The sequence below is a fragment of the Poecile atricapillus genome, chromosome 22 (assembly GCF_030490865.1).
Source record: "Poecile atricapillus isolate bPoeAtr1 chromosome 22, bPoeAtr1.hap1, whole genome shotgun sequence".
NCBI classification, from domain to species: domain Eukaryota; kingdom Metazoa; phylum Chordata; class Aves; order Passeriformes; family Paridae; genus Poecile; species Poecile atricapillus.
The window spans coordinates 7,900,383-7,922,121 of NC_081270.1; the positions used below are offsets into that span (position 1 = coordinate 7,900,383).

Consider the following 21,739-nt stretch of genomic DNA (forward strand, 5'->3'; position numbering starts at 1 on the left):
TGATCAGAACAGGGCACTAAGGACAAATTCCCAGCTGTTTACATCAAAGAACTTCAAAGTCAGCGTTACCTGGCTTGTTCATCAGCAGAGGTTAAGGGACCTCAGAACAAACCCTGGCATGTCCTGGAGGGGAAACCTCCAGAGCTGGGCAAGTGATCCAGTGATGTTGCAGGTTTGGGGATTCTTGCCCTGGGTATAACTGCATTTAGACCTGTTTTGTGGACAAACTCCTCTGTCTCAGAGGCTTTCAGTTTGCTCCAGGAGCATTCACCTTACTCTAAAAAGAGAAGAGTGCTGGGAAGGCACCAGGGGGTTACAGGTAACCCAAAGGTGTCCTGACACAGAGGGGCAGGATTGCTGCTCCCTCGGCTGACAGAGCCTTGAGATGTGGTGATGGGAAGCCACCCTACCTCCAGAAGCTGGGCAAAGCCTCTCATGCCCTAGGAGGGTCTCCTAACATCATGTGGAGCTGTGCTACAAGCAGAGAATCCCCAGCAAGTACCTGGTTTGGGGAACTGAAGGTCTACAATAGCAGAGTATTATCACAATAAACACCCACCCCCAAAAAACAGACTGAAGGATGATCAAACCTGAAGCTGGATGTAAAAGGGGCTTAGCACAAAAAGATCTGAGCACACAGAAACTCTAGGTTACATGTGAGCACCTCAGGGTTAGAACTGATCGGTGTCACTGATTTGGGAGCAAAGCCCAGAGGCCACTGGAGAGCAAGTACTGCTGCAGAGAACTGCTTGTGTTTGATCTCTGGTCTATCCCTGCATAAAACACAGCCCTAAAGAAAAAAGAAAAATAAAAATAAAAAAGAAGAAAAGAGGAAGATTCTGGCAGTGAACCAGAACTCTATAATGAAGTGAACCTGAAAGCAACTAGGCTAAAAATAATAATAATAAATGGTGTTATTTGAAGGTAGATGAGAATCCCTTCATCACTTCTTTAGTTCTTTAGGAACTTCAGAAGGAAAATTATCCTACCAGAATAGTGTCTGAAAAACTCAGTCAAGGTTTGCCATTTGGGATGTGCTTCCAGGTCAGTAAAATGGGCTTTGCAGAGAACCAGCCATGTGCTGTAGACACACACAGACAGAGAAACACACGAACGAGGAGGAAGGAACAGGAGACGAGGCCAGCGTGGGCTCCTTACCGGCGAGCGGGTCTGAGGCTGTGTGTTCATTGTTTGAGGGGCCTGAGGGTACACCAACGTGGTGGGAGCTGCATTCTGCCCTGAGGGATAGGGAGCCTGCCAGGGAACAAGAAAAGCAAAGTGAGTGGATGCAGTGATTCACCCCAAAAAACAGGAACAGAGCACATTATCAGCTTGAGTGATGGACATGGAGATGAAGATGAAAAGACTGCAATGGAAAAACCATCTCTGTGGAGGACCAGCTCATCAGCACTGCCTCACATGGCAGCAGCTTGTAGCTCCTCTGGTAGCTCCACTAGCAAGTAACAGCTGCACTACTCATTATTAGTCAGAGTTCACCACTATTCTGTAAGTCAGAGTTTGCTACCATTTATCACCTGAGCTCCCCAATTCCATGACCCCAACACTGTGTGTCCAAAGGCCCGGCCACCTCTTTCCAAAGCCTCCTCTGAACCAGCTTCCAAGGAAAGCCAGAACTGCAGATGATACCAATAAATCCTCCAAAATCAGACAAACAGCAAGAAACAACCTTGAGTGTGTTTAACAGAAGCTGCTGCTGCATTAAAGCATTTCCAAAGCAATGCAACAGCCCAAAACCATCCCAGATGGAAGGCAGGCCATGGCTACAGGCTCTGCACAATTTTCCACCCATTTCCATGGACTGTAACAATTTATCCCACCAGATGCTCTCCCCAAGTGTTATTTGCCCAAAGTAACAATAAACCGGAGCTCTGGAGCTCTGCTGATGACGCATTTTAATGAGACATTTAGAAATAACTTTTCAGAGTGCCTTTTTCCTTATTCTTTTTGAACAAAAACATTATCATTTACATTATTATTTTTTGAAATAGTTTATTAGTGTAATGGCCCAAAAACCAGCCACCAGCCTGCAACAGCCTTTGCTCTCAAGAAACATTGAATCATGAAAAAGGATTTCCTCCTAATATCCAACCTCGACATATTCTCTTTTAGTTTAAAGTCATTCTTCCTTGTATCACTCCCACCAGCCAGCAGTGAGCACACAGGGCAGGTGACTGTGTTGGGAAATATTATAAATAAATAATACCAATAAATGTTCCTTGTGGTTCCAGCTCCACATCTCAGGAGATGGGACCTCATCCCAAACTGCTGCTCCCACAGCACCTCAGCAGCAAGAACAAAATATCTACTATTCCTCCCCATCTTCAGGCTCATGAACACATTTTCTTCAGGCTTAAATTGCACGTGACAGAGCAGAGCTCTGATATGACTCCCAAAGGGTAAATCAGGTATCTGATGTTGCCCCAAAGTCTGCACCCATCTTCAAAACAGCCCCATTTTCTTTTAATCACCCAAGCCAAAGGAAAATGAGAGCAAAGGAACACAGCTATCACTAAGCCTAAAAATCCTCAGAGTTCTAGCAGCAAAGCTGTAAAACAGGTAACACAGTGCCAAAGGCACTTCACCGGTCACACGTCACTTGTGATGCTGTGACACGGGGCTAAACTTGCTTTAGTATTTAAACCCCACCAGAATGAGCACCACATTAAGTTATAAATAAAGAAAAAAAAAAACATACAAAGGCTTAACTAGAGGCCACAGAAGGGTTTCTGCTATTAAGGTGTCATCAAGGCAGTTTTGGACAGATGACCCCCGTGGGTGTGAGGTCACAAGTAAAGAACAAGTGCAATACAAATCCCACTGAAGACCACAAACATCAGCTAAATAAACATGTTTTACAACTATTGCACAACAACAAATGCTTCTGCTCCACGTGTTTCCAACCAGAGGGATGCTGCCTTAACTGGTATTTGTGTTAAATACCACAACAGGGAGAAGAAAAAGGAGGGAAAAGTGGTTTATAAAATTCTGCAGGTATTAACTTTACATCAGCTGTGGAAGCCTAAATAAACTATCAAAGATCCAACAGAATAAATCACAGCACTCTGCTGCTTTTCTACACATCAGCTGATTAAAGCATTGCATCTATTCATGTGTCAAAGGACTTTTTTCTGTGCCAAGCAGCTAAATGGGTACAGAAAGAGATGTGGTCACATGCAGCCACACAGGGCTCCATGCACCGGGGCTGGAATGCTGGAGTGAGGGAATGAAGAGATCAAGATCAGCGAGAAAATGCTCCAAAAATCCCCTAAATAAACCCCCACGGAGGGCAAGGCAGGGAAGCAAGTCCTGCTCTGCAGACAAATGTTGGTTCTGAAGCATCTAAAGGCTGGATTGAATCCCTGAAGTTCAAATAACTGCTGGACGAGGACAGAGGGCTGCTGAGCTGCTCCCCTTTGAGACAGAGCAATTTGCTTCCCTTAAAGCTCTCACCTTCCTGATTTTATATTTCAGCTGTGACTGTTCAGGGGAAGAAGGTGATAATAGCTGAGTGTTTATGTATTCCCACAACTTGCTGGGAAAACCCTTTCCTTGGGCTGTTTCCACCTTGAGCTGCTGCCTGTGCTAAGCAAGGAAAAATAATCACTATCAACAAAACAAATGAAAAAAGTTATTCTTAGCTCAGGCCCTGAGATGGTTAATAAACACTGAGCCTGCAGCGTAACATGACTCCCTTGGGACTGCCTGTCCTGGGAATAAACAGGCAAAGTACACACAGCAGGCTCAAAAGAGCTGAGTCACACAGCTCTGGAAAAATCTTTTGGGAACAAACCCTTCCAGCCCCAGGCAGAAAGGTGAACTCTGTGGCTGGGCTGGCTGGGAATGGGTTAATTCCTGTGGCTGATTCCTGAATCCCCTCAGGACTCAGGGAAGATGTTGCTGGGTCTATATTTACTGAAGTTACACAGGAGAAGGAGAACTGGACTTGCAGCTCCAGCACATGACCGTGACTCAGGAGCTCCACTGCCGCTCCCAGTCCTCGCCGTGACCTTGGCGAGGAAATCTCTGTGTTCCCAGTCACTTCCCAGTTCCAAACCTTCACATTCCCAGTCACTTCCCAGTTCCAAACCTTTGTGTTCCCAGTCACTTCCCAGTTCCAAACCTTTGTGTTCCCAGTCACTTCCCAGTTCCAAACCTTTGTGTTCCCAGTCACTTCCCAGTTCCAAACCTTTGTGTTCCCAGTCACTTCCCAGTTCCAAACCTTTGTGTTCCCAGTCACTTCCCAGTTCCAAACCTTCACATTCCCAGTCACTTCCCAGTTCCAAACCTTTGTGTTCCCAGTCACTTCCCAGTTCCAAACCTTTGTGTTCCCAGTCACTTCCCAGTTCCAAACCTTTGTGTTCCCAGTCACTTCCCAGTTCCAAACCTTCACATTCCCAGTCACATCCCAGTTCCAAACCTTTGTGTTCCCAGTCACTTCCCAGTTCCAAACCTTCACATTCCCAGTCACTTCCCAGTTCCAAACCTTTGTGTTCCCAGTCACTTCCCAGTTCCAAACCTTTGTGTTCCCAGTCACTTCCCAGTTCCAAACCTTCACATTCCCAGTCACTTCCCAGTTCCAAACCTTTGTGTTCCCAGTCACTTCCCAGTCCCAAACCTTTGTGTTCCCAGTCACTTCCCAGTTCCAAACCTTCACATTCCCAGTCACTTCCCAGTTCCAAACCTTTGTGCTCCCAGTCACTTCCCAGTTCCAAACCTTTGTGTTCCCAGTCATTTCCCAGTTCCAAACCTTTGTGTTCCCAGTCACTTCCCAGTTCCAAACCTTTGTGCTCCCAGTCACTTCCCAGTTCCAAACCTTCACATTCCCAGTCACTTCCCAGTTCCAAACCTTTGTGTTCCCAGTCACTTCCCAGTTCCAAACCTTCACATTCCCAGTCACTTCCCAGTTCCAAACCTTTGTGCTCCCAGTCACTTCCCAGTTCCAAACCTTTGTGCTCCCAGTCACTTCCCAGTTCCAAACCTTTGTGTTCCCAGTCACTTCCCAGTTCCAAACCTTTGTGTTCCCAGTCACTTCCCAGTTCCAAACCTTTGTGTTCCCAGTCACTTCCCAGTTCCAAACCTTTGTGCTCCCAGTCACTTCCCAGTTCCAAACCTTTGTGCTCCCAGTCACTTCCCAGTTCCAAACCTTTGTGTTCCCAGTCACTTCCCAGTTCCAAACCTTTGTGTTCCCAGTCACTTCCCAGTTCCAAACCTTCACATTCCCAGTCACTTCCCAGTCCCAAACCTTTGTGTTCCCAGTCACTTCCCAGTTCCAAACCTTCACATTCCCAGTCACTTCCCAGTTCCAAACCTTTGTGTTCCCAGTCACTTCCCAGTTCCAAACCTTTGTGTTCCCAGTCACTTCCCAGTTCCAAACCTTTGTGCTCCCAGTCACTTCCCAGTTCCAAACCTTCACATTCCCAGCAAGAATTCATTCACTTCACTTTCAAGAGAAGAAATTCATTCTTTGTTTTTCCAAGAGAAGAATTCATTCATTCACTTTCCCAGCCCCACTGGCACAGCCACGGCTCTGGCTCCCCCTGGACACCAGCACAGAGTTTAAATCTCTTGGGAGGAACGTGACAGAGTAAGCAAAACACTTGAGAACAACACGAGGTTTGCTGGGGCCATGGGCAGCTGCTGGCTGTCCCACAGCAGCCCCAAAGGGCTGTTTTTGTGTGGCCACAGGCCAGTGTGGTGCTGCAGGGGAATGAAAACCATGGTCCCTTCCCAGGTGGTTTCATATCTCGTTATATCTCACTTATATCACTTTTATCACTGCATCACTGATGGAGAGCACCCAGCTAAAAACTCACCCAAGTGCCACCACACACATTTTCAAAAATACCTTGGTACTATTTAATGTCAAGACATAAAATATTGAAAACATGCACTGGCTGGAAACAGGATAAAACTGTTATGAAATCCATCTCTTTCCCCAAACAACACAACACCCCCAGCCCACACCCGTTTCTCCTGCAGGACGGGGATTTCTGCAGAAAACCTGCACTGGTCTGTTCCCAATGGAACAGCTCCTGGTTAAATGCTAAATATTGATTCAAAGCCCCCAGCTGGGCACTCAGAGGCACAGTCAGTGTTCTTTATACTGTGCATTATCAGGGTCCTGGCCCCAGATTTATAAATTCTGCCTCACACAAGCCCCTAAGCCCAAAGGCAGCTGCCCCTAGAGCAAGGTACAGGAGAGGGAGGTGATTGCACCAAAGTCTCTTTATCCTGTTTTTAACAACCAGACTTGGTTTTCCTTCCAGCTGCTGAACAATTTTCTTTGAGGAACACCACAAAGGGAGCATGGGACAGGCTGTGTTGATGCACCAGCCCTTGAGGCTGCTTTTGCAGAGCTTTCCCCTGGGTCACTGGCCTGGACAGCAGGAATTTCACCTCAGACACAGGTGAAGAAATCCCCCACAGAACCCATTACTTTGCTGAGGAGTGTGGAGTGATGGTGACAGCAAGGATGTGGCTTTTAATTGTGAATCATCATTTCTTTGTGGAGCTGGGCAGGCTCTGCCCTCCCAGAGCCCCAAATCCAATCACTGTGACAACTCAATCATTGCAACCCAAACAACTACAACCCTCCAATGAGGGAAATCTCTGAGCATTCAGCTCTGGGAAAGTAAGAGGATTATAATTTAAACCCTGTATCTTCATTTCTCCCTAATGAACTCCCTGCAGGCACTGCAGGCCAGAACAGCAGCTCCTCAGGCTGCCCCTCCTCACTCACACCCAGCACCTTCATCTCCTCCAGGCTTTGCTTTCTGCATGCCCTGGATTTGAGAAAGTGTGATTTGGAGCCATGGGGCTGGACAGGCGTCCTGCTGTCCCCCAAAGCCATTTTTAAATCCATCAGCATGGAACCTGCTCCTAAGGCAGGTGTGAGGCCACAGATAATGTCACAGGAAATGATCCTGTAACATCTGGAAACACTGCAATGGCTTCACCTGGCTCCCAGCTGAGGCTCTGCCCTGGCTGCAGCACCTGGCTCACAGCCTGCGCTGCTCTGCTAATGACCATTATGTAATTAAGTAAATTGGCATTTTCTGTGATAAAGGTACTCAAAAATATGAAGTGTATGTGTGTGCTGAGGGCAGAAATTCCAACATCTCCACTGCTGAAAGCAGAGCTAGGGCTGTCTGCAGAAACACCCTTGAGTTCACAGAGTGCCTTTCCTTTCTTCTGTTCCCAGGGACAAAACTCCAACCAGACAAAACCTTATTGCACATCAAAAGAGCATCAGCAGCTCTGCAGCTTACCTCCTATGTTCTTCCAAAAGCCACCAAGAAGCTCCAAAAATTTGTCATCTGACATCTCTAGGATGCTGCCATCCTTGGAGATACCCAAGGGGAGGTAACCCAAAGGTATCTGCTCCAGCTGATCCAGCTTAGAGCAGCCACCTGGAGCTGATGATCCCAGGTCTCTTCCTGTGTGAGGGCACCAATCAGACACAATATTCGAATTTTACTGAACTACCTTCACCTGTGTGAGGGCACCAATCAGACACAATATTCGAATTTTACTGAACTACCTTCACCTGTGTGAGGCCAGCAGACAAAATATCCAAATTTTACTGAACTACCTTCACCTGTGTGAGGACACCAATCAGACACAATATTTGAATTTTACTGAACTACCTTCACCTGTGTGAGGGCACCAATCAGACAAAATATCCAAATTTTACTGAACTACCTTCACCTGTGTGAGGACACCAATCAGACAAAATATCCAAATTTTACTGAACTACCTTCACCTGTGTGAGGACACCAATCAGACACAATATCCAAATTTTACTTAACTACCTTCACCTGTGTGAGGCCAGCAGACAAAATATCCAATTTTTACTGAACTACCTTCACCTGTGTGAGGACACCAATCAGACACAATATTCGAATTTTACTGAATTACCTTCACCTGTGTGAGGCCAAGAATCAGATAAAATATCCAAATTTTACTGAACTACCTTCACCTGTGTGAGGGTACCAATCAGATAAAATATCCAAATTTTACTGAACTACCTTCACCTGTGTGAGGGTACCAATCAGATAAAATATCCAAATTTTACTGAACTACCTTCACCTGTGTGAGGCCAAGAATCAGATAAAATATCCAAATTTTACTGGATTACCTTCACCTGTGTGAGGCCAGCAATCAGATAAAATACTCAAGTTTTACTGGATTACACTGAAGCCCAGAAATACCTTACATATAAAGTGTCTGAATTTGCACAAAGCTAAAACAAATAACAAAATGATGGGTTTTTAATGGCACCAGGAGGGGGGATGTGTGGAGAACACAGGCACAGCCCTGCAGGGTTGCAGGGAGTGGAATCTCCATCATCTTTGTTGGAAAGCAGCAGAGTGAGAGGTCAGCTGGCAGGAGCAGCAGGCTGCTCATGGACTCCAAGCCTCACCTCTGGAATGTCACTGTCCCTGCTCAGGTTAAAGGACTCCAGAGGTGATTCCTGTGTTTCCCAGTGTGACACAACAGCTAACGCTGGACTCCAGGAGCTGCAGGGCTCCATCTCCCTGGTTTCTCTGGCTGCAGGGATATTTTATGCCCTCTGTGCTTACAGAACGCTGTGCAAAGCCCTGACTTTTGTGCTGACTCTGGCAGTGCCTTATGGAACACATGGTGTTTGTTTAAAAACTGCCTGTTGTCTGCAGCATGCAAGAAAACATCCATTAAATTGAATGGAACAGAAGGTACTATTACAGAAGGAATTTCAGAATTGAAATTATTAAATGTAAGAAAATGGCAAATTGCCTTGTATTGTTTTGTCTTGTTATATTATGAATAAAAATGTAGTTCAACAAGTGGCAAAGTCTGAAAAGAACCAAAATAAAGCCCAGGGCACATGAGAGTGAGAACAGAAAACACACATGGAAGAGTCCTGAAGAAAGGGATCTGGAGAATGTTTAAACAGCTACAGAAAAGTTTGATTTTCTGTTAAAAATGCTGTTTTATTTTACCCCAAACCAAGTCACCAAGTTTAAAAGTGCTTTTGATTCCAAGTAATCTCACATGCAAACAAAGCTGCTTCTGCTGACAGCAGCCAGGATGTGCCGTGTGGCCAAGACACCCACTGAGAGATTTCCCATTCCCAATCCCTGTGTCTGCACAGGGTGGAAGGGCCAGGGAACACTGAGCCAGGTCACAGCTACTCCAGACAGGAAAAGCTCAAGCAGCAGCACAAAAACACTTCTCTCTCTCCCCACTGGGCAAATCAGCCCCCTTGGAGAAGGATTAAACACAGAGCAGGAATTTTCACAAGGGCCTGCAGTGCCAGGACGAGGGAATGGCTCCCAGTGCCAGGGGCAGGGAGAGATGGGATTTGGGGCAGGAATTGTTCCTGGCAGGGTGGGCAGACCCTGGCACAGGTGCCCAGAGCAGCTGGGGCTGCCCCTGGATCCCTGGCAGTGCCCAAGGCCAGGCTGGATGGGGCTTGGAAAAGCCTGGGATAGGGGAAGGTGTCTCTGCCCATGGAATGGGATGAGATTAAAATCCTTTTTAACTCAAACCATCCTGGGATTCTGTGAGGCACATGAGGGGTGGGTCTAAAGGCAGACCTAGTCCCAACTAGACTCAGTATTTGTGCTGTAATCATTTCTTTGCACAGGTACATGATAAAATTGTAATGGGTCTTCCTTTCTTTCCTCTCCTTGCTAGAAAAAAAAAAAAAAAAAAGAATTAAAGGCTCTTTCTGTCCTTCTTGAGTGTACAAATACTAAAACTAATTCATACATCCCTCCTACACTGCGCCTTATGAAAGCAAACTGCTTCCAAGGTTAAATAATTAAAATAAATAGTGTTAATCAGCATTTGTAGCTGCATTATGCCTTCCCAACTCTCCCTTCCTGCAGTTCTTACACCCAGATCCTCTCCCAAATTAGAAGACACCCATGAAGCCAAGCATCCCCACACAAAAGCCCCCTGAAGCCCAAAAGCACTGAGACACAAGACATATTTGATGATTCCAGCCAGATTTGCCTGGATTTAACTTAATGAGGTAAAAAGCACAGTAATGAACCAAAAATAATGAAATACATTCTAGGAGGAAATATTCCCAGCATTATTAACCCAATCAAAAACCTCCTAATCCTATTACAAACCAGAGGGTTCAGCTGCACTTCCAGCAGATCTTGAACACAAAGGCCAAAAGAAGATTACAATTCTGGATTTATCAGCTATTAAATAACTCACAGTTTCAAATCTCCACCTGCAGTCACATATTCCTGCAAGCCTGAAATTTGCAGAACACATTGGAAATGTGCTGGATGAAGCCTGACCCGGATGTACAGAAGGAAGCACAAGGAAAGAAGTGAGAAGAGGCTAAACTCTTGACTGGTCAGAAAAGAATCCATTACTGTATATAAATCTGGCTATTTAGGTAGGTTTATTGTTCACAAAACACTATCAGGAGTTAAGTTGTTTAAATTTGCTTTACTCTCATTATCTGGAATGGACAGAAGATCCAAGAAACTGGAATCTGCTGCTTGGAGGAACGGCACAAACAGGCAACATTGGTCCAGCACCAACTTCTTCATTTCTACAAGGAGAGTTTAATGTCTCAGTGTGTGTCTGCACTATGAATAAATGCCCTGACTGACAAGCATACGAGGTACAGGATTCTGGGTGGTTCTAACCAGCAGGCTGTAGCAACACCTTACACAAAACAAGGAGGCTCCTACACAGGGAAGTTCTCTTGGGGAACAGCTCCCTGCAAAGCTTAGAGACCAACTCAGATCGAGTGATCCACAACAATGCTCCTGAACATAGAAAATGAGGGATGGGGGTTTATCTGAATGAGACAATGAAACTGGGAGCCCTTTGTGCCCCGGGGGCAGTGGAAGTTTATTTCCTGATTTTATGCTGACTATTTCCTTCTAGCAAAGCACATGTGCACCTCATGAGGAATCATGGATCTGGAAGGGACCCCCAGGGATCAGGGTCCAGCCCCTGGCCCTGCACAGACACCCCAGCAATGCCACCCTGTCCAAACCCTGCTGGAGCTCTGGCAGCCTCGGGGCCGTGCCCATTCCCTGGGGAGCCTGGGCAGTGCCAGCACCTCTGGGGGAAGAGCCTTTCCTGATCTCCATCCTAAACCCCCTGGCACAGCTCCAGCCCTTCCCTCAGTCCTGTCCCTGCTCACCAGAATCTAGGGAAAGATGAGTTTAATATGGAGCAACCAGACTCCAAAGGCAGCTGCCTCCAACACGAGGAGAGAACAAGGAGTAATACTCCCCATGTCCCAGGGCACCTGACTGACCCCAGGGTACCAATGGGTGAGGTTACAATTAAATTACAGCCCTCCTTCTGTTCCAATCCCTTAATAAACATCCCTTTATTAAAAGCATCTCAAATTGGGCTGCAGAAGATGGAAGCATTGAATAAACATCATGGTTCTAACAGGATTATTCCAGCTCCTGTAGAAAGGATCCAAGATCATAAAAGAGGGGCTTGGGAATTGCCTAATAAACATGCCACAGATGGCAGGCAGACTTGCTTCCTGGCACACATTCCCAGACCTGAAGGTACTGAGGAATGTCTCCCTGCTATTACAAACGCTAATTTAATGATGGTGACATTTTTGAGGACCAGAATGAGACCACAAAACTCTCTTCACTTCAGGCACAGAACCAGATGGTAACAAGTTTCAGCTGGTACAATCTGTTCTGGATTTAAATCAACCACCTAAAAGCCAAGGTCTCTGCACCAAGATCCACAGAATTCAGCCCTCTTGCACTTTTGTTTACTCAGGTGTATCTTGACCTTTTTAGGAGCAGGTGAGGGATGTTCACAACTCCAACAACTCCAGAGGAGGGACCCCATCAATGCTCTGGGATCCTCTGCTCCCCAGCACTCCAGCCCATTCCATGGGCAGGCAGCAGCAATCTGCTCAGTGCCCAGCAGTGCAGAGTGTTCGTAATGAGAGCTCAACTACCCCGATTACAGAGGAAATTCCTGGCAATTTGCTCCAAGCATGGTCACTTGATGCTTCCAAACTGTGGCCCTGGACTCGGAGAATCCCTCAGCATCCCATTGGAGCCTGCAGCTCTAAAGCTGAGGCAGAGAAAGCCAAGAGTCTTTTCCAAACCATTCACCCTCACATGCCAGAACCCACTGCACTTGTTCCTTGGGATCCTCCAAAACACTCCCAGGTCATGAGGGGAATGAAACAGTTTTCTCCTGGTGCCCTAAGCTCTGCACACTGTCCCTGGAGGAGCCCTCTCCTCCTCTCCTCACTCCATGGACAGATGGAAGCTCTTTCCTGCTGCTCCCAGCTCAGTTTCTCTGGAAGTGCTCTGCTTTCCCATTCTCCCATCCCACCATGGCTGCCCCATTCATCAGTGTAAGGCACAGCTGGAATGGGGCAGGTTCACAGAATTTCTCTGCTAAGGGCTCTGGGAACGCTCTCAGCCTGCTCTGGATTCTCCCATCCATCATGGGATGGTGCCTGACCTGAGCTCTGCATAACCTGCTCTGCTCTGCTCCCTTCCAATGGCTTCTCCTTCCCTCCACACACTGAGAAAGGGAATTGTGCCAAATCAGCCCCTTCTGCAGCCTCAAGCCAGGAGAGGAGGCAGAGGAGCTGTGCCCCTCCTCTCCCAGTCAGAACGAGGGAAAAACATGCAAAACCCAACAGGAATATGAAATTTTATGTACTTGGGGCCACATCTGGCCACAACATCACTGCAGCAGCATGTGCTGTGCATTCCCCTGTGCCAGAGCTCAGCACATTCCTGGGAGCAGCATGATGATTTCAAGGCCCTGGAATTTGGGAAGCAGAGACACTGCAAAGACGTGGGTGTGGGACTGTTCCACATCACTGCCACGGCCTCCTCATTGTGCTGCACAAACTGATCCTGAAGGGCAGCAAAGGGCCAGGGGGTGTCCACCAGGAGAACCCCCAGAGGAGGTGGAACAGGGAGCAGTGCTCTTGTTTTAGCTACACCAGATGGAAACTGGGGGGGAGTAAGAGAAAGGGTCACCCAACCACAGCACCACAGAACCAGCTGTTTCTGTTTAGACAAAGCTAAAGAAAACCAAACACAGGTATGACATTCTGTACCTCACTGCACCTGACTTTTCAGATTAAATATCTCATACATTCCCTGATCCCCAAACTCTCCCTTTCAGACCACTCTGCACAAGGACAGCTCATCACTGGCAGGGGGGCTTGGATCCACTTGGGGCTCTCCCCATCACCTCCCCATTCCCAACCCACACTGCTCATCCTGCTCCCCTTCTCAGAACAAACCCACTCTCCTTAACAGCTGACCTGCTCAGGCCTTCTTGCTTGATCCACCTAAGTATAAATTAATCAAGAGCAAAGGGAACATCAGGCTTTCCTCTATCTCACACCTCATTCCTTCCATATCCCACTTTCCCCATCCCACCATCTCTTATCTCCCTTTTTTTCTCACCCCATTACCTGCCTCTTTTGCCCCCTCCATTTTCAGATAAGCTTCTCCACTCTCAAGTCAGCCCTGCAGAGTATTTATCTAATAGAGGCTACAAAGAGATCAATTCATTCTACATATCTCACTAAATTCTATTTCTCCACTCTTATTATAACTCCCATTTATCTCCTGTTCTAGACTTTTCTGTAACCAGCCCTTTGTCTCATCTCTTTTATGAGAAATCATTTGTGCAACTCATTTTCCTGGCACATTTCTTAGAATTACAGAACTACAGCATCTTGTGCAAAACTCCCCTTGGAAAATCCCTGAGAGAGGACACAGGGCACTTTTAGGGTATTTAACCTGGAAGCCAGGCTGTGCCCCAAACTGCCTGATCCAACAGCAAAACACATTCTTCTTCATCCATTATTATTTTCTCTAATTTTTCAAGTGGCTTTTAGTTTCTGTTACAGACTGCATGAGGAACTAATGTCTAATAAACTTGCACTTAATTTATAAATACCAATTTATGCTATTGGTGTGCTAATCTAAGTGCTGCCGATAGGACCCTTCAAGGTTCAAGCTACCCCCTTTATTCACATTATTTCTAGACTGGTTACAGATAACTCAGTTAATTGTTGAGCAGAGAAGTTGAGAATGGGACAGGAGGAAAAGGGGGAGGCTGGAAATGCTCTGCTCCAACGCCAGGGCTTACCTGTGAGAGCCCAGGGGACGATGCATGTCCTGGTGGTGTTGCAGCAAGATTTGGGTGTCCCTTATTTATTTCATGTGCAGTGTAAGGGGATGGGGCAGGAGGACCCGGTTGTCTTGCTACTTGTGTTACCTGTGTGGAGATAAACTGTTAGTAAAACATTACATTAGTAATCAGTCTGCAGAGACTCCATTGTACATACCTAGAGAGGTAAAATAATGCATATTTATCTAAGTGAAACACTGCACAAGTTATTTAACTATTTATGTGATTCAGGAAAATGTGGAAGGATCAAAAAATCAGAGCACCAGCTGGAATCATGGGTGGAAATGTGTGGAATCCCTTTACCTTCAGGCCTGGGACCTTCTGATCCCTCCATGAGAAGCCATATCAAAAAATATTGGGATTTTGCAAGGGGATACACATCACCAGCAACAAAGTCAGGGGAAAATCTGCATATTCCGTTCCAAGAAGGAAAAATTAAGGACTCCATGGTATCTGTACAACTTGCCACAAGCAAAGCATGAAATAGTAAAGCAATTTTTGCCTATGTTTATCTCCTTTCTCAACTTCCCTTAAAAATAGTCAATAAAATACATTAGGCAAAATATTAGAAAAATGTTTTCATGGCACACAAATATTTGCTCCACTTTACTATCTCCATGATGGAACTGTTTTAAATATGTAAGTGAGAGTGGTTATAGTAAAAAAGAGTCACACAATTAGTGACACTTCCCGCTGTCCAACACAATTAAATTTTGGCAGACTGGATTAAAACTCACACTACTGAAATTCAGCATTTGCTTCTCACCAACCTTTTCTCATTTATTTATTTGCTGAAAAGCACCACTTAATCATGGAATGGTTTGGGTTGGAAGGGTCCTTGAAGCCCATCCAGTCCCACACCTGCCATGGGCAAGGACACCTTCCACTATACCCCAGGTTGCTCCCCCAGCCTCAAAGGGAAGGATTTCTTCCCAAAATCCCATCTAACATTCCTTAGTCTGAGCTAAAGGCACATGGAGCCCACACAGGTCACTGCACAGGCCAATGTGTGCATAAATGTCCTTAGCAGGGTAAAGAAGAGAGAAGGAAATTCCTGACTCTTTTAATGAAGTGTGAGGTCCAAGCTCCAAGAGAGCAGAAGGCACAGAATTCACCACTTCAAAGCTTTTTCCAAGTCCCTTTGTTGCACCCAGAGTGTCCCAGGCCTATCACTACAGCTCCTAAAGCACCACAGCAGCTGTGCCAGCACTGAAATCCCAAGAAATCCCAATGTGCAACAGCTCCAGGCTTGGGAATGGGCCAGGAGCCTTCACTGTGGGAAGATTTACAGCCCCCAAGAGCTCATCAGAGGAAAGGGTGGGTCAGTCACAGGAACTCACCCTCTGTCCCCAACTGGATCCTTCCCTCTGCCAGGGATGAATCATCTCTTTTTTGGGCTGATAGCTCTTGGCAGGTGTGCACACACAGCCTCCACTGAATCACAGCCAGCTTTACAAGAGAACTCCATAAAACTTTCCACAGCCCATCCCCAAGAAAATGAAAGTCTCTCCCATGACTCCTGTGTCAACCCTGAGAGAGCTGTCACGTCAGTCGTGCAGCACTCGGTGTTTAGAAGTGACTGTGGATTGTGATGGATATCAAATAATGCAGAGTCAGGGAGGGCAAACCACGGCAACCCAAAATACAAGGAAATCATTTCTATCAACAGCCCCAGTGTCAGGTTGTGCCCGTGCTCCTCACCAGGATTCTCCTTGAATGGCACTTCTTGGGGGAAAATAGAGGTTATTTTGTGACAGCTGTGGGACTTCAAGCACTGCCAGTGCCAGCTAAGAATGGCCTTTAAGGACCCTTCCAACCCAAACCATTCCATGATTCTAGGCTGGAACAGGATGAGGAGCTGAGCTTCCCTCCTGCACATGGCACGGCAGCCAGGCAGGGACCACAGTGGCCTCCTGACCCAGATCCTTCCTCTAAGCACAAGGTGGCTGGAGCAGCTAATCCTCCCTAATCCCTTTTCTACAGGATTCTCTTCACTGCAGGAGGATCTCTTCAAAGGACAAAAAGGCAAATCACAGAACCTCTGCTGGGTGTGAAACCAGTGTAAGGTGTCACAATAAATAAATAAAGATGACTTATGATGAACTTAGGTGGGCTTGGTTTTAACAGCAAGTGTGATTTCCTTGATAAAGAGTTCTACCAAAGCCTTGTTGTGAATTTTGAGCAACTCCAAGTTCTCAGACAAACTCCATCCTACTTGGTCTCTTGGGAACTGAGGATGCACTCCAAGGTTGGACTGGAGGATCTCGGAGGCCTTTTCTACCCTTCACGATTCTGTCACCTCCCAGTGCTCTTCAAAATGACTGTAATGCAAACCCAGCCCTTGAGCACAGGCTGCTGTGTAACAGACCTGGTGTAACAAACCAGCCACACCTCTCATGAATGAATTTGTTAAGGCCCTCCCTTCACGTGCTTTTTCCATCCCAATTCATTTTTCCCTGGACTCCGAATCTGAAAACTGCCTGGGGCTTCAAATGGAAGCCTGAAAAGAACCCAGCTGAGAAATTTCTCTCCTTTCCCCAAAACATGAAATTTTCTCTCAAACTTGTGCATTCTCAAATCCTGGGACTGAGATATTCCCAGCCCTGTTGCCTATTCCTGTAACATAGCAAGGAGTGATATTTTTCCACACTGAAAAGCTATTTTAGGTCATTCTTCACAGTTACTTTTCTATTTTACATTAATTTAAATTTTTACAGTCATATTTTCCCCACAGGCATCTGCATTATATCTTGGGAGGAAAGAATTGAAAAAAATAACCCTCTTTAAAGGACTTCAGATATTTTTTAAGTGTTTTTAAAGTGTCGTATGGGGTACATAAAAGGTAATATAAACGGAATTATTTATTATAACTGCTTGTACATTTATGTTCACAGAATAGTGTGGCCTGGAAAGGACCTTAAAAACTCATCTTGTTCCATGGGCAGGGACACCTTCCTCTATCCCAGGCTGCTCCAAGCCCTGTCCAAGCTGGCCCTGGACACTGCCAGGGATGGGGCAGGCACAGCTGCTGTGGGTAAGAGATGCTCCAGCCCCAGGGAGCCAGAGCCAAGAGCCCCATCCCCAGCCACTCCTGCAGACAGAGAAGGAGAGAACCTTGCACAGCAGCTTATGTTTTTCTATAAGCAGCTTATGTTCCAAAATGTAGCGAATTTATCCCATCTACAGCTTTTCTTCCTGTTTTCCAAATAATTAAAAGAGCAGTTTAAAAGGGTTTTTTGGCATTAAAAATATTTGCACTATCCCAACCAGAAAAGCAAAATATGACTTTCCCAGGGCTGTGCTGATTTAGCAAAGCTTATAAATAACCCTAGGCTTCCAGCTACTGCCATTGGAAAAAAAAGAAATTAATAAAAGGAAAAGACTATGATGCTCACAAATAAACATCACTGGTTTTAAGCTAAATTTCTACAATAATCAGTATTATACATTAGCAACCATCTAGGACAGCGAGCCAAAGGCACCTATCCCAAATATTCTATTTACTATCAAAATATTTCTTCCTCTGTGAAATGGAATGTTTCATGTGAAAACAAATCTTTCTTGATTATTTTTCTCATAAGAAGGTATTAGAAATGTGAAGCCACTAGTACACAAAAGAATCAGCCTGTGAGATGCAGGGGAAAGGAAAGAGATGGAGCCACACAAATGAAAATACAGCCAAAACACTGTGATTCCAGTGACACTGGTGGGAAAACCCACTCTCCAATATGCTATATAAAACTAGAGACACTTAAAAATAGCAATAGACTCACAAATCCTCCAAAGATTTCTCCCTTTCCTGCTGCCATGCAACAAAAAAAGGTTCTTCATAAAATCATAGATTTATTAAGGTTGGAAAAGACCTCCAAAATCAAGCCCAATGTCCCACCAATATCCCAATGCCCACCCAACCCTGTCCCCAGGTGCCATATCCACACATCTTCTGAACACTTCCAGGGATGTGACCCCACCTCTGCCCTGGGCAGCCTGTGCCAGTGTCTGACCACGCTTTCAGTGAGGAGATTTTCCCAATATCCCATGTGAACCTCCCTTGGCACAACTTGAGGCTTGTCCCACTGTCCTGCCCTCGTTTCCTGGGAGCAGAGCCCGACTTCCCCCTGGCTGCCCTCTCCTGTCAAGGGAACTGTGGAGAGCCAGAAGGTCCCCGCTTCCTTTCCTATTCACATGCAACCAAAAGAATCTTTTTGGGCACCTTTTATTTCAGGGGGCAAAAAGAAGTTGTACTTTTCCCCACGGATCCTCTGTAAGTGCAGTCTGTGAGTGCAGAGGGGCCCTGCACACCCACGGGATCCCTGCTGGATACTCACGGTGCTGTACACAGCCGAGACGGCCGGAGCGAAGATCCGATCCTCCAGGGGCTGCTGGACAGGACCTCGGGGGATTCTGCAACACAGCAAGTCAAGGAAAGCAGTGGAAGGCAGGGCTGTGCTTGGGGACACCCCCAGGGACACCCCCAGGGACACCCCAGCCCGGGACCCCTCGGGATGTGCCGCGGCTCCAGAGGCGGCTGATCGCACACCAGGAACGAGGGAACCAACGCAAATTCACCACCAAATAATCCACAAAACCTTGGGGCTGTCAAGAGCATCCCCCACCTCTGCTTTTATTTGGAGAGGAAAAAAGCCCGAAGGCCTCGGCACTGAACAGACAAACCCTGCGGATCAGCAGGGCACTGCAGGACAATGGCAGCTCCTGTTCTGCCAACCACGCAGGAATCCTGCTGGAATTGTTCCCTTGTTTGCCTCTCTTCACCCAGTCACTCCTTTCCTCATCCGCCCACCAACAGCAAGGGCTGGCAGAGGGATGGCAGCTTTGGAGGAGCTGCTGTAGGCTGACTTAAAGGCAGATTGCAAGAGTTTTCTTAATTGTAAAGGCATTGTGGAAACCTAAGGGGGAAAAAAAGGAAAAAAAAACTATGCACAAAAAACTCCCACAACAGAATCTGGTTTATTTGTGGAGTAAAACAGAGGGATGCAGGGATCCTAAAGAGTAAAAAAGCCTGACTTGGGTAACACCTTGTGGCCTCACACAGATCTACACAATACCCAATGTCCATTGTCACTAATACATTGCTGCCCAAAGCTTTGCAGGGACCGACACCACAGTGACAGCACTGACACAACTCAAGCACCCCAAGCTTCACCATCCCGAGCATTCCCCTTAAAATGGACCAAATGTTAAGGCTGAAGTAAGGACTGTTCAGACACAACCTGTTCAACACATCCCAGCTGGATCAGCTCCTCCTCCAGCACTGCTCAGGCAAATTTACAGCATCAGAAACACACAGTTAAATTTACAATTTGCTCTGCTCTGAACTCTGGCACTGAAAAGCTCCTCCTCACCAAACAGGCTCAGAAATTGCTCTAAAACTTCTCTGTTTTGTTATCTACTCAGTGTTAGAGCAGCAGACACAATAAAAAGCTGCTTGATGGGATTATGCTGGGAAGAGCCCAGCCCTGACCTTTGCCACACCTTGACCTGGCCAGTCACCCTGGCAGGTGCCAGGGGACAGCCCAGGGCCACCTCCAGGGCAGGAGCAGCAGGAACAGGATCCACAGGCACCGTTTCCCAGGCTGCTGCTCATTCACCCTCCATCAATTTTTGCCTCTTTTTTGACCCTTTGTTTGCAGGGTCTAAGGCTCATCTGCACTCTGCTCATCTGCCAGCTCAGGCCCAAGTGGTGTCATTTGACAGAGTTTTTTAACAACCAAATGGGATTTAAAACCCTGACTCAGCCAAACAACAGTAAGATTTATCACCAGCTTCAACAGAGTCACTCCCAGCCTTCATCCCAAGGATCTTGTATTCACCCCAAAATTTTGGAAAACAACAACAAAAAAAGCCAAAATCTGGGAGAGAAGGATTAAAAACACACTGAAAGACGGAAAGAAAACTCAAATTTCCTGCTGTAGCACCATTTCCTCTCCCCAGGAACAAGCCTGTAACAGAGATGGAGCTGTCCCCCTTGTGTCACAGCTGAGATTTCCCTTCTCCAGGCACTCCTGACAATTCATTGAAGCAATTGCTGCTTCAAAAGGGATCATTCCTGAATTTGGAAAAACGGTTTCATCCTTGACAAGGTTGGGATTTATTTTCTTATTTTAGAACTTATATAAGTCAGGAGGAAATAATCTCCTTTGAGCAAAGCAACTGCTCTTTTTGTGCCCAGGAAGAGCTGCCTGAAGGAAGGAACAGTTTAGGTGGATTTGCAGAGTTTGGAGTCACTGTTTAAGATCTCTCCTAGGAAGGGATGATTCTCATTCCATCCAGAAAAAACCTTTTAAGTCCTTTTTGCAAAAGGATTTGACCTGGACACAAGACTGATAGGAACAAAATACCTTAAATTTCAGTAAGCCTTAATGAAACAATGGTTGGAGAAAGTGACTTCCAGCATCTAACTTGTGGCATCAGACTGACTCTCTGCAAGAAGTTGGGCAAGTGGAAAGGTTCCTGCTTCCCTGACAGGAGCTGCACTAGGGGAGAGATTCCAGCTTTCCCAAGAAGAGCTGGGCAAGTGGAAACGCTCCTGGTTCCCACCAAGCCTCCTGGAGCTTGTTCCTGCTCCCCAGTGGAAATCACCACCTTCCCTCTCCCTCCACCTCCCAAAGGAGCCTGTCCTGGGGTAACAGCTGCTGTTACTGTGGGAAAAGTGAGCCAGGGTGACAGCAAAGCTCCTCCTGACTTGTGCTGCTGAGGCTCCTCTCCTAGGAATGGGTTAAGTGACAGCAGGAATGCTCCACCAAGGGAGGTGAGCGGGTCAGGGCAGGCAGGTGGGAAGCAGAACCTCATCCAGCAGCACCATCCCATCCACATGCACACCCACAGCACCCCCAGGGCACCCACTCATCTGGTCTCACACACAGATTGTGGTGCCACTGGGGCTGCACAGCCCAAAATGCAGCACAAGCCTTGGGATCGCTGCCCTGGGGCTGCCCTGGCACACCCAGGCAAGTGCAGGAGTTAAAGTGCAGCCAGCTCAGCCTTGCTGCAGTGCTGAGTTCACCACAGCCACGAGCACCAGGATACCCTGAGTAACTCAGGCAGCTCTTTCCTGTTACTGCTCTGCCATGCTGAGATCCAATTCTGAAGCATCCTGTGCCCTGTCTCTTCCTCCCCCTCCTCCTCCCCAATATCCACAATATCCACCCACATCACTCATTTGTGCAACTGTGCTCCGAAACCGTCCAGGAGTGTGGGAAGGGAGAGGGAGGGGAGGAAAAGCAAAGATAATCCAAACCTCACACAGTTTTCAGAGCTCCTTCCACAGGGAGAAAAGACGAGGAGAGCAATGAAGCAGAAGACAGGAGCAAGGAGACCCTGTTAAATCCAAGAAGAACCTCTTAAAGCACTATCAGTTGGTAAAGTGGAACTGCAGCCTCTGCTTTGCTCATATCAGGCTGAACGATTCCTTAGAGCTCTTCCTGCTCCATCAGCATCACGCCAGGATCCAGGAGAAGGATGGCAACCCTGGCAGTACCAGTGCTGGATTCTCCTCGCTGCTGTTCAGGGCTCATGAACTAATGAAATA

The 21,739-nt window shown here is 46.7% G+C and overlaps 1 protein-coding gene across 10 annotated transcripts in view; it reads right to left on the reverse strand.

Annotated features, from left to right (window-relative positions):
* Positions 1-21,739, reverse strand: part of EIF4G3 (eukaryotic translation initiation factor 4 gamma 3) — a 112,813-nt gene that overhangs the window by 58,797 nt on the left and 32,277 nt on the right. For 6 of the 10 annotated variants that reach the window (XR_009279361.1, XM_058855400.1, XM_058855399.1 and 3 more), the window contains exons 2-4: positions 18,519-18,594; positions 14,149-14,292; positions 1,159-1,254 (exon numbers count right to left, since the gene is read on the reverse strand). Coding sequence is in view for 9 of the 10 variants with exons in the window: in XM_058855400.1 (XP_058711383.1) it covers positions 1,159-1,254; positions 14,149-14,292; positions 18,519-18,594 (316 nt within the window). In the remaining variant the exon portion in view is untranslated. Of the gene's footprint in view, positions 1-1,158; positions 1,255-5,428; positions 5,562-14,148; positions 14,293-18,518; positions 18,595-21,739 lie in introns of those variants that run through there. The other 4 variants (XM_058855405.1, XM_058855398.1, XM_058855404.1 and 1 more) reach the window with 2 other exon arrangements.